The following is a 12,314-nucleotide window of genomic DNA, read 5'->3' as shown; positions in this document are numbered from 1 at the left end:
AGAGAAACATTGATGTGAGAGAGACACATCGACTGGTTGCCTCCCACACGTGCCTCGACCTGGGGCGGGGTGCGAATCCACAACCAAGGTACATGCCCTTGACTTGGAATTGAACCTGGAACCCTCCAGGGCCCAGACTGACCCTCTAACCGCTTAGACACACCAGCCAGGACTCAGAGCCTTCTTTTTAAGTGGAGAATTTTGATGTGATGACCTCTAAGGTCCCTTTATTTTTAGCAATCTATGGCAAACAACGAATTACAATTAGGATGTGTGCCAGTGGTCGAGAATTTTAACGCTTTTTAAAGTCACCGAGTGGGAAAGAGGTGGAAGTGGGAGACGGCCGATTCCTCAGCAAAGCCATAACTGGAGTAGATACGAATCGTATCCTGAGGAGCCCCGTTTGCAACAGGCCTGCAGAGGGTGAGAGTCTCTGGGAACTCTGCTACCAGCCAGCTCTGCCCAGCACTTGAGGGGTCTGCGCTGGAGCAAGGATGAGGATCCCAAGCCCAGCCCCACCCTATTCACACCTGGGCCTGGAGACAGGAAAGGGGAGGCCACAGAAGGCATGCTGGGGCCGAGGTGCTCACCATCACGATGTTGGCCAGATGGGCAGAGACAAGCGCGTACACCCCTCCAGAGGAGCCCACGACGGGCGCGGTCATGTCAGCCACAGACACCGCCAAGGATCCTGGGGCAGAGAGAGTGAGAATTCAAGAATGCTGGCAGCGGCTCCTCATCCCCATTTCAGACTCTCAGATGCCTCAGCCTTGGGGGTAAGACTCCAGAGCAAAAGGCTCCTTCTCTTCCTCCTTCGACTTCATGTTACCTTGGAGCTCCCTAAGGATTCATTTAGGGCTGAAAGAACCATTTGATTCCAACTTTTCCTTTTAGAGCAGAGGTTCTCAACCTCTGGGTCGTGCCCCTTTGGGGGTCGAACGACCCTTTCACAGGGGTCACCTAAGACCATCGGAAAACACATATATAATTACATATTGTTTTTGTGATTAATCAATATGCTTTAATTATGTTCAATTTGTAACAATGAAATTGGGGGTCACCACAACATGAGGAACTGTATTAAAGGGTCGCGGTATTAGGAAAGTTGAGAACCACTGTTTTACAGCAGGAAAACAAAGGCTCAACAAAGGAAAGCGAACATCTGCCTCTCAATCCAACCTCTGCTTTCCAATGCCATCTCAGGGTTCTGGAGCAATAACAAAAACTACAGGGGTAGCCCAGCTGGTTTGGCTCAGTGGATAGAGCATCAGCCTGCGGACTGAAGGGCACCTGCCTGGGTTGCGGGCCCAATCCCCAGTAGGGGGCGTGCAGGAGGCAGCCAATCAATGATTCTCCCTCTTCATTGATGTTTCTAGCTCTCTCTCCCTCTCCCTTCCTCTCTGAAATCAATAAAAATACATTTAAAAAAAATTACAGAGGTAGTAACTGCAAAAACAGGTACCGTCTACGGGGCACTGAGTGCCAAACACCGGCCAAGCATTTTACATACATTCATTCTCCCCTTCAACCCTCAAGACAGCCCTTTGAGAAAGGTGCTAGTAGCCTCATGGCTCACCTGGTGGGAAGAACCGGAACCTGCATTTGAGTCCAGGTCTTAGCCTTGATAGTGGCCACTCCCCACACTGGTCCAGAAGTTAACCTCCCTCTACCATCACTCTCTCTGCTCAGTGGCATCTAGAAACCTGCTTAGGTCACCTCCAACCTCCCTCCAGCCGAGGGAAATCACAGAAGGCCAACAAGTTTCCAGAGCAAATGGGGCATCTTTGGAAGGGAAAAAAAAAATGCCCTTGAAAAGTCTCCAGGAAGAGAGAGATGATGTCACAGCCTCTGGGGGAAAGGCAGGCATGGGCTCTTGGTCTGGGGGATGACTAACTTTTGTCCTGGGAGGAAAGCTGGGGGAGAAGAGCTGGGAGATGTATTGTTCTGGTCTCATTTGAGTGTGATCCATGCTTTGGCTTCGAGGGAAGGGCACGGAAACTAAAAATAACTGGGAGGTAGAGTCCAGGGCCCGGAGGATGAGAGGTAGCTGGCCTGGGAAGTGTGCAGAAATCACCACTGGAAAATGCCTGCGGGCTCATGAGCCAATTAGCTGCTGCCAGGGTGGAGAGAGGAGGGACAGGCAGAAGGCCAAATTCTGCAGGTTCCATAGGGGTGGAGGGCCCACTACTTAGGCGGTGGCTGAGCCCAGCAGGGAACTGGGAACCGGAGCACCTGATACCTTGGGCTCGGAGAGTCCCTGTAACATCATCCCTTTCTCCCCAGGTGCCCGCCCCACCTCTCTCAAGGCTCCCGGGCTCACTGAGCTCCTCCAAAGAAGGGATCCCCATGACAGGTTCTTGGTCTCAAGGGGGATGTAATTTCCCAGGGAAACACAAACTATAAACTGAGAACTCCCAAGTCCTTCTGCCCTCCCAGGGCAGCTATAAATCTCTCCTCTCCTCTTTCATGCCTTCCCTCCGGCTTTAATTAGGTATTGATCTATTGTCAGATAACTTTTTTTTTTGTATTGCCTAGCCACAGGGTCACCCATATAGAACAGGGGGGAAAAATCTCAGGGTGGCAAACAGACAGGCGGCAGGATCTGCATGACAAAGGATTCCCACGCTCTCCTGCCGGGCTGGCTGACAAGGCTGCATTGCAGGGCAGCGAGGGCTGGCTGCCCAAGCCGCCCGCTCTTCAGCTTGCTCCTCATTAATTACCGCAGGGACAGAGAGCCTCCCTGGGCTGGCCTCTTCTCTCAGCACAAGTCCCTACAAACCCGCCAGCTCTGCTCCCTCGGCCTCCCCAGTGTGGCCCACCAGGGACAGAGGCACCAGCGGGGGCCCCCAGGGAGCCCCTCACTGACCTTTCCCTCACCCTACCCGTGGATCAGAGTCCTGACCCCAGGGCCAGGGGTCATCCTGGGACTGTGGAAGAAGCATGGAATGGGGGTGTGGCTGGCTGGCTGTGTTGTGACTTGGACACAGCCCCTGAATTCTTTGGGCTTCGGTTTTCACATCACAAATATCTGTTGAGATGAGGAGGTCTCAGGCTTTCCAACTTTTGAGCAATGAAACCCCTTTTTCAAAGGAAACCTTACCCACACCCTACACCAAGGAGCAGATGGCAGCTGAATAGGGGTGGGGCCTGGGGAGCAAAGTTTGCCGCCCACAGGAGGGGGCCTTAAAGGTCCCTTTCAGATGAGAAATTCAGTAATTTGAGTCTCAGACCCTGGTTCTAGCATATTTTTTAAAAATTATATTTTTATTGATTTCAGAGAGGAACAACTGGGAGGTTCTAGCATCTTGAAGGTAATAAGTCTGGACCCACCTACCCTCCCTTTGTGGCACTGACTTCCCTCAGGGACTGCTCTATTAGGTTAGCTTGCTGCTGAGGTCCAGTGATTGTGACTGGATGAGACAGGCAAGAAAGCCCTGGAGCCCTCCTGTGGTCCCTCCCTGGCCCTGATCGCTCACCAGTGGGGTCCCTCGACCTGGCCTGCAGGGATCGGGTTGAAACCAGCTCTCTGACATCCCCCAAGGGGTCCCGGAGTGTGAGAGGGTGCAGGCCAGGCTGAGGGACCCCACCGGTGCCCAATTCTGGGCACCGGGCCTCTAGTCTATAATAAAAGCTTGGTGGAACACTGGAGATGCTAGTTTTTACAGTGTTGAAAGGGTTGGCCATTTAATTGTTAACCAGAGTGAAATACACATGGGCCTCCAGTATTGGCCGGAAGCACAGGGCGGAGAAGAACTTCTACCCCAGGCCTAGCTCTTCTTAGCTGAGCAAATTGCACAAGTCACTCCATGGTTCTGTGGTGTCCGCAACATGCGGGGGGGCGGGGACAGTGCCCGCCTCTGGGTGGTTGTGATGGATACGGCAAAGAGCACGTGTGAACCTTTTATCGCACGCCCGGAACCCGACGTGCTCAGCAGGGGTAAGCTCTCCTTGTTACAAACTGGGCCAGCCTTGGATTTAGAATATTTTCACTGGGCAGGAATGAAAGAGCAGGGCCCGACGTCTATAAAGACCTTCCTTGGGTTCTGACAATTAAATTATCTGCACAAAGGAGAACGCATGCCTTTTGGTTCTTGTAAGGTGGCTCTGGTTTTGAGCACAGCCTCGGGGGTTAGACCACTTGGGTTGGAGCCCAGCTCCACCACTTTCTACTGGGGCCCTTCCTGGGCAAGTCACTTAGGCTCTCTAAGCCTTGGTTTCTGTATCTGTAACAGGCGAAGAGTAATAGTACCTGCCTCGTGGAGTTTTTGTGAGGACTGAATAAAATGTGGCCTGTAGGGCAGGCACTTGATTCCTGGCTGTCCAGTCAGGGTCTAGCTGTCTGTGAATGAGTCCCCTTTCTGAGCGGAGAGGAAGGGAGGGGTGCGGGCAGATCAGTCAGATCAATCTAGGAGATAAATAGCATGACATGGTGTGACGCAAGTGCCCTTGAGCCTGAGCAATGACTCAGAACAGCACACATCATTGCTTGGTGACAGCCTCACACCCTCGTATTTAGCTGGCAAGCTCCCCCTCTGTCTGTGCACCGTCCCGCTCTGCACGGACATCGCTGCGAAGATACCTGCACTGTCTCCCCGCTGTGCGTCGTCTGGTCTTGGTGGGGCCTGAGTCATTTGGAATCTTATTTCTGTCTTCTGGGTTATTGGCTCTCCCATCTCCTCGACTACTGACTGCGAGTGTCTGAGTGTCTTTCCTGTTCCTCATCATTAACCATCTGGGTCTCTGAGCACTAGGTCTGGAAAGTGTGGCTATAAATCCCCAGATGTCAAGGCTCGGGGGGTGCGTGGGTGGCTGAGTGAGTCTAGCACAGAGCACAGAGGTACTTATTAGACCTTCGCACAAGGATGTCGGATTCTGGGACAAGCGGGTGTGGGTGCTGTCCAAGGTACCCACAGCTTTCACCGCAGCTCACAGAGGAGCGAAGGAGCCGGCACTGGACCAACATCCAGGCTGAGGGTTCAGACAACGGCAGACCGGCCCTGCCTGGCAGGCGTGAGACCCTTACCCTTTCGATGCCTGAAGCCACTTCAGTTATTCTGGGAGTCCCTGCCTGCCTGTTGTTTACAAGGCTGGCGGTGCCCCACTCTCCAGATGACAAGCTTAATGCTCCTCAGGAAGGATTAAGATCTTACTTAAACACACACACACAAAGCTCCCTTGGGCTCAGCTGTCAAGGTGAAGAGCTGAGGCGGCAAACCTTGTTATAAAAAATCCGGCAATGAAGTTGGGAACATCATGGGAGAGATTGCTCTGTTCGGAGGCCCGGCTGGTGCAGATGCTTCCTGCACAGCCTGCTCTGCTCTCCTCAGCTCACCCCGGCCCGCCTCACCCCCCACTGCGGAGGGAAGGGGCATTCAGGCTGCCCTGTGCTCAAGGCCATGATCACCTGCCACGTGAGCCAAGTCAGCGGGGGCCCAGACTCCTCCGGCTGGGCTGGCACGGATGCTTACCACCTTTCAGGCCAGACTCTCTCCTGTCAGTGGTGAGTCAATCAAGGGGACAGTGACCTGCTGAGCAGAGGCAAGATCTCCCTTTGGGGACAGGGACTGGCCTGGCCAGGGAGGCACCTGGCTTCCCCCACACCTTGGATGTCCCTACAGGGATCTCACTGTGCCCTTGCACAATTTATGTAACACTGTCACTCCATGTGTCACCTCACTCCTAACGCCCTGCAGGCAGATCTTACTAGTTCACACTTAATGCTTAATGGGGCCAGAGAGGTTAAGGAATTTCCCCAAGCTCACACAGCTGCAACATAATGTTCCAAATCCTGTGCTCTCCTCTCCTTTGCCATCACATGCCTCCTTCTCTGGGTGGCAGGCCCCTTTCTAGATTCCCCAAGGAGGTGGGGAGATTTGCCTGGAGAGCAAGCCTAATAGTCAGGAGCTTCGGTGATGAGGGTCCTGGGCCCTCTGAAAGCCTGGGGCTTGCCTGACCCCATGGGGAGTCCCAGCCACCCTGGGGAGGTTTCTCCTATAGTCAGAGAGCCCACCTGCCTACCTGCCACCACACCAGCCACGTAGACCAGCCCAATGCGGGTCGCTCCATGCACCATCTCCAAGGGCACCCCCACCAGGAGCTGCAGCACCACATTGAGGCCCAGGTGTTCTATCCTGTATGGAGAGACCACACCCCATTCATTCATCCAGTCACCCATTCGTTTATTTGACAAACACTGTGTGCCAAGATGCCGGGGGTCCAGCAGTGAGCAAGACCCTATACCTTGCCTTTGAGGAACTCATGGTCTGGGATGGTGGGGGGAGGAGTCACAAAAGAGACAGATCGTCTTGGACAGAGCGTTTCTTCCACACCTTTCCCGCCACCTGAGGCGAGAACACGTGCAGGGCCTGGGTGGTAACTGGCAGTGTCTGCACTGGCCACAGTGAGAGGCTAACTGTGGTCAAGACCCAGCAACCCCATTGGCTGACACATGAAAAGCCAAGGCCCAGAGAGGGGCACTAACCAGCTTAGAGTCACTCAGCTGGTTCGTGGCCAGGCTGGTAGCACAGTCCAGGTCTCTGGTGTGCAGGCCCTGCTCCATTCACCAGGTCCTGAGGGCACGCTGGCTTGCTATTGTATCTATAAGAGCTCCTGATATTTAAGGAGACAGATGTTGCCTGGCCAGCGTGGCTCAGTGGTTGAGCGTCGACCTATGACCCAGGAGGTCACGGTTCGATTTCCAGTCAGGGCACATGCCTGGGCTGCAGGCTCGATCCCCAGTGTGGGGCATGCAGGAGGCAACCAATCAATGATTCTCTCTCATCACTGATGTTTCTCTCTCTCTCTCTCCCTCTCCGTTCCTCTCTGAAATTAATAAAAATACATTAAAAAATAAAAATAAAGAGAGATGTTTTCAAAACAGGTGCAAGCGTTACAGATGTGTCTCAGAGCTTAGTAATTCAGTTATCACTTAACATCTCATGGGGGAGGCCTCTCCCTCCTGGTGGCGGGGACCCGTTCTGCCTGAAACTCTCAGGGTTAGGGTTTCTGCCTTTTTTACGCTATCATGTGACCAGATCTTGTTGCTAAATGGTGTCTAGCTGAGTGCATGTTACTAGAAAATATCGTAACATTACTATTATTACATTGGTGTGTGCTTTCAAGTTTACAAAGCACTTTAACGTCCATTATCTCATATAAACTGAGCAGCTGGACAGCTCCCTGGGGAAGCGTAAGTTATAGGGTAACAGAGCATGTAACAAGGGGTCTGGATGCTGGCCGGCCTGCAGGCTCGGGTATCTGCCGATCCGGGAGGGTGCCTGGGAGGCAGCACATGACTCAGGTCAGGCTCTGTCCCAAATTCCCACCATCCCTGCAATCTTCTGGCTCCCCACCCCGACCCCCCGACTGTGCCAGCCAAAGGACCCTAGATTAGGAATGTCAGAAAAATTTACTGAAAAGGAGCTGGGTGGTAGCCTCAGATTCATAGACAGAGAGACCTCAGAGGTTTTCTGCTCCCGTCTCCTTGGTTTACAGCCTAGAACTTGAGACCAGAAGAGGCCAGGTGAGGAGAACCCAGAGCTCCTGCCCCCCAATCCAACCTCTTTCTTCTCAACCACAGTGATTTCTGTTTTAAAAAGTGTATTTTTAAAGTGAAGGGAACCAGGTTTGCTAAAGTAATTGTGGTGATAGAAATGTATTAGCCTCAGAAGCTACTGAGGTGGTTCATTCTATCCTAGTACAGTGTAACTAAAAAAAAAAGTGTATTTTTATTGATTTCAAGGAGGAAGGGAGAGGGACAGAGAGATAGAAACATCAATGATGAGAGAGTCATTGATCGCTGCCTTCTGCACGCCCCACACTGGGGATCGAGCCTGCAACCTGGGCATGTGCCCTGACCGAGAATCAAACCATGATCTCCTGGTTCACAGGTCAACGCTCAACCACTGAGCCACGCCAGCCGGGCTCAAACACAGTGACTTCTGAATTCATGGGCTGGAGTGTGTCCCTGAGTAATGGGTCTCCCTGTGGGCTTTCCCTAGATGCTGGTCAGCTCTCCCTATCTCCTGTCTCCTGTGGAACCAGCCAGGAGGCCCTCCCTCAAGGTCACAGGCCTGGAGAACAACGGCCAGAGAAAGGCTCGAGGCCACCCCTGTGCCTCCGGGGGGAGCATCTGTGCTCTGGCCACTCTGGCCTTTCAGCTCTTGGAGGCAAAGAATGGACAAGGAGGCCTTGGAGACATTGTCCATTCTCCCTCCTTACCTCAGGGGACCAGGGGAGGCCAGAGGGCGGTCCTGTGAATAAGGCAGATAGTCTCAACCCACGTGCACCCACGGGCTTGGGCCTGGCCGGGGAAGTCCCTGCTTCCTGTTGCCTCCAAATCTGACTCACGAGAAGACTGATACATGACACGCCTCCCTCCCTCTGCTCCTTAGCCCTGTGAGATCAAAGCCTGGGACAGCAGGCAAGGCCAACAGCTGTGGCACAGTCCCCTCTGGCTCAGCATGGAGGCGTCCATCAGAACCATCAGAACGTCTCCTCACCCAAGCCTCCCCAGCAGGTGCAGCCAATTAGGGGTTGGCATTTGTGCCATTTAGAGGCTCAGCAGGACGGGAGGCTCACAGCGGGGCTCCCTCTTGGCCACTGTGGGTCTTTCTGCCGAGGAACAAGAATGCTGGAGCCTTGGGGGCCAGAGTGATCCTCTTCCCATGTCCAACCCCAGGGACAAGCACCCCCCAGGGCTGGCCCAGACCAATAGTGAGCCCCTTTGCTTCTCTCCCTAGAAAGGCTGTAGAAGACACCATAGAGGTCGGGGGTCCAGGGACTCCGCGTTTCCAACTCAGCACTTCTACTACGTAAAAATGGTCTCCAGCCAAGATAGCGCTTTTAAAGGGCATTGAACCTGGGCAGTCACCTGGCCTGATCCTGGGTAAGAGGCATCAGAGAGAACCGACTGCTCTCCAGCCCTAAACGAGGCCACAAGGCTCTGTAAACAGAACAGTAAGTATTGCCAAATTCCTCAAGAAGACCCTCACCATGTACGGAGAGCACTCTGAGAAGACGGCAGTTTCAAGAAATCTGTCCTTGATTTCACTGATGGGGGCACTCACACACAACACAGTTTACGGACAATGAATCTGGCAGCTGACCATATTTCCCTCTTTGCTTTGGCCACTAGGAAGCTCAGAAGTTTATAACTGGCCTCTAGCAAGTACATAGACTCACATGCTATGGATGTTTGTGCGGATTTCACTGTGGGATGTGAGCATTTTACTCTATTTCCCCTTTCCCATACACTCCCGATAACTCATATATTTTGGTATTAGATGAGTTTCAAGAAGTCACCTCAAATCCTGTGTCCAGGGAGACAAACTAAAAACTATATTTCAATCCATACTATCGGGGCTACTTCTTTATCCATAGGGACTCTTGATAGAGGGAAAGAAGACAGGTACTCACCCGGCGTGCATGAAGATGTACGTCAGGTAGCGCCACGCCTGCGCTCGGAGCTGTGGATGGTAAACCAGTGCGTTCTGCAGGTACCGAGGATGGGTCACCTGCAGCACAAACTGATCCAGCGACACTCCGTTGTAGAGGAAAAAGGCCACCTGGGTGGAAGCACAGGGCGGAGGGGGCCCATTACTCAGTGCAAAACTGCCCAGGAACCCTCTGGTGCTAACACTCGGAATCCTTGCTGGAAGTTGTCGTCTTTCCTTCTCAGAGAATGAGGGACCCCCCGCGGCCAGCGCTCGCCTCACCTTCAACCATCTCCACCCCACTTCTGTTTGATTATTTTCCCTTAGCTATTCACAACATGGTCACATGATCTCAGCCCACACTTCCTTGGGGCTAAGCAGGAAGGGTTTGGAGGACTTTAAACTTTAATCCCAATAATAAAGAACATACCCATCTGGGGGATAAGACAATGCCACACAAGTTGATTTTTTTTTAAAAAAACAAACCTATGGTAAAATACATAGAAATACAAGTTACCGTCTAAATCAGTTTTAAGTGTACAGTTCAGTGGCATGAAGTTCATTTAAAATGTTAGGCAACCATCCTCACCATCCATCCACAGGAGTCTTTTCACCTTACAAAACTGATACTCCATAGCCATTTAGCATTAGCCTCCCATTCTGCTTTCCCCATCTCTGGCAACCACCATTCTACTTCCTGTCTCTATGAATTTGGCTGCTTTAGGTAACTCGACGTCTGCTTATTTCACTTAGTATAATGTCACCAAGGTTCATCCATGTTGTTGATTAGGCCAAAATGTCCTTCCTTTTCTGAGGACGAGTAACATTCCCATTGTATGAGGAAGCCAAATTTTGCTTATCATTCATCTGTTGATGAACATTTGGGTTGCTTCATATTTTAACTACTGTGAATAATGCTGTTATGAACATGGGTGTACAAATATCTCCTTGAGTCCCTGATTTCAATTTACTTTGGGTGTATACACAGAAGTGGAATTGCTGGATCATGTGGTAATTCTGTTTAATTTTCTGAGTAATCGCCATACTGTTTCCCATAGCGGCTGCACCATTTTATACTCCCGCCAATAGGGCACAAGGGTCCCAATTTCTCTGCATCCTCACCACCACCCTGCATAAGCAGACTATGCAAATGACTACAGCACACTAACGTAAGCACAAAAGGGTATTTAACTATTTTTTTCCTGGAACTCTTTCTAAAATGCATCATTCATGTCCCTATGTTCTTAATCAGGTATGTGCATAATCTCTTAAGGATGCCTCAGGTACAGAGCTGGGCACCGGGAGTGATGTCTTCTCCAGCAATGGATGGGGCTTCCCTCCTACAACTAAATGGCCCCAAATTCTTGTGTTTAAGACTCAGGGCTAGCCCTCGCCAGTTTTGCTCATTGGGTAGAGCGTCAGCCTGCAGACCAAAGGGTCCTGGGTTTGATTCCTCCCTGGCCTGGGCTCTGGTCAGGGCTCGTGCAGGAGGCAATTCATCGAAGTTTCTTTCTGTCTTTCCCTCACTCTTCCACTCTCCCTAAAAATCAATGGAAAAATATCCTCAGGCGAGGATTAATAAAAAACAAACAAAAAAAGAACTCAGGTCTACTTTTAAATATGTTTTTTAAATTGATTTCAGAGAGAGAAAGGGAGAGGGAGAGAGGAATAGAAACATCAATGATGAGAGGGAATCGTTGATTGGCTGCCTCCTCCACGGCCCCTCCTGGGGATGGAGCCTGCAACCCAGGCATGTGCCCTTGACCGGAATCAAACCTGGGACCCTTCAGTTCCCAGGCCGACACTATCCACTGAGCCAAACCAGCCAGGTCAGGTTCTTACTTTTTATTGCTGGTTAATAGTGGGTCCCTTCTATTTTCTCTGTTATGGAATCAGAAAACTGTGTACCTAGAACTGTATTTAAAACAAAAAGCCTTGGGCTTTTGTACAAGGGCTTTGAAACAGTTATTTCAACATTTTCTTCTAGGATGGTCGTTTGAGTTTACATAGCCGAGGCTTATGGAAATTTGAAACCAATCTGGACACAAAATCTGGCTTCTCTGGATAACCTTGGACAAATGATTTACATTTTCTGGTTCTCGATTCCCTGACCTGGAAATGGGGATATGAATGCCTACACTTCCAGGGTAGTGATGAGGCTCAGAGCGGCGGTTCTCAACCTGTGGGTCGCGACCCCTTTGGCGGTCGAACGACCCTTTCACAGGGGTCGCCTAAGACCATCCTGCATATCAGATATTTACATTACGATTCATAACAGCAGCAAAATTACAGTTATGAAGTAGCAACGAAAATAATTTTATGGTTGGGTTACAACATGAGGCACTGTATTTAAAGGGCCAGAAGGTTGAGAACCACTGGCTTAGAGATAAAATACAGGAGGCCCCGCCGGGTGCCCGGCATGCGATTCGGGAAGGCAGCTGTAATTAGCGTCGGGTTAGGGCTTCCTGGGTGGAGCCTGGACTGGCTCAGGCCCGCCAGCAGCTGGACTCCCCTGGGCTCTCTGGGGAGCCGTTCTGTCCACCTAACAGGATGCGGGTGGCCTGGCAACAAATACAGCTTCCAAGGCAGCTCGTTATTATTGGTCCTCAAATAGAAGTTAATAAATAGACCGACACAGTAAGCATTTGGAGAAGGAGTCCAAGAATATCTCAGAAAAAAAATCTCAATTTCAACGTGAACTTGGAAGAAGCCTTGGGCCTGCAGACCAGCTATTCTCGTTTAGGAAAAAAGAAGAATGCCATGAAGCTTAACGATCCTGCCGTCTGATTAGGAACTTTGCAAGAACATATGCAGGGGTGGTAATTAGGCCCGTGGCTCTGGAAGAGAAATGGGTGAAGATTATAAAACGCCAAAGGGAAG

At 51.3% G+C, this 12,314-nt stretch overlaps 1 protein-coding gene across 1 annotated transcript in view; it reads right to left on the bottom strand.

Moving 5' to 3' along the window:
• Window positions 1–12,314, bottom strand: part of RHBDL3 (rhomboid, veinlet-like 3 (Drosophila)) — a 45,528-nt gene that overhangs the window by 13,625 nt on the left and 19,589 nt on the right. Inside the window, exons 5-7 of the mRNA XM_006764029.2 lie at window positions 9,418–9,566; window positions 6,019–6,131; window positions 591–691 (exon numbers count right to left, since the gene is read on the bottom strand). Coding sequence (XP_006764092.1) covers window positions 591–691; window positions 6,019–6,131; window positions 9,418–9,566 — 363 coding nt within the window. The remainder of the gene's footprint in view (window positions 1–590; window positions 692–6,018; window positions 6,132–9,417; window positions 9,567–12,314) is intronic.

Source organism: Myotis davidii, unplaced genomic scaffold (assembly GCF_000327345.1).
Source record: "Myotis davidii unplaced genomic scaffold, ASM32734v1 scaffold699, whole genome shotgun sequence".
Classification (NCBI taxonomy): domain Eukaryota; kingdom Metazoa; phylum Chordata; class Mammalia; order Chiroptera; family Vespertilionidae; genus Myotis; species Myotis davidii.
Note: the sequence above shows the minus strand (reverse complement) of the source record. Positions and strands in the feature narration are given on the sequence as shown.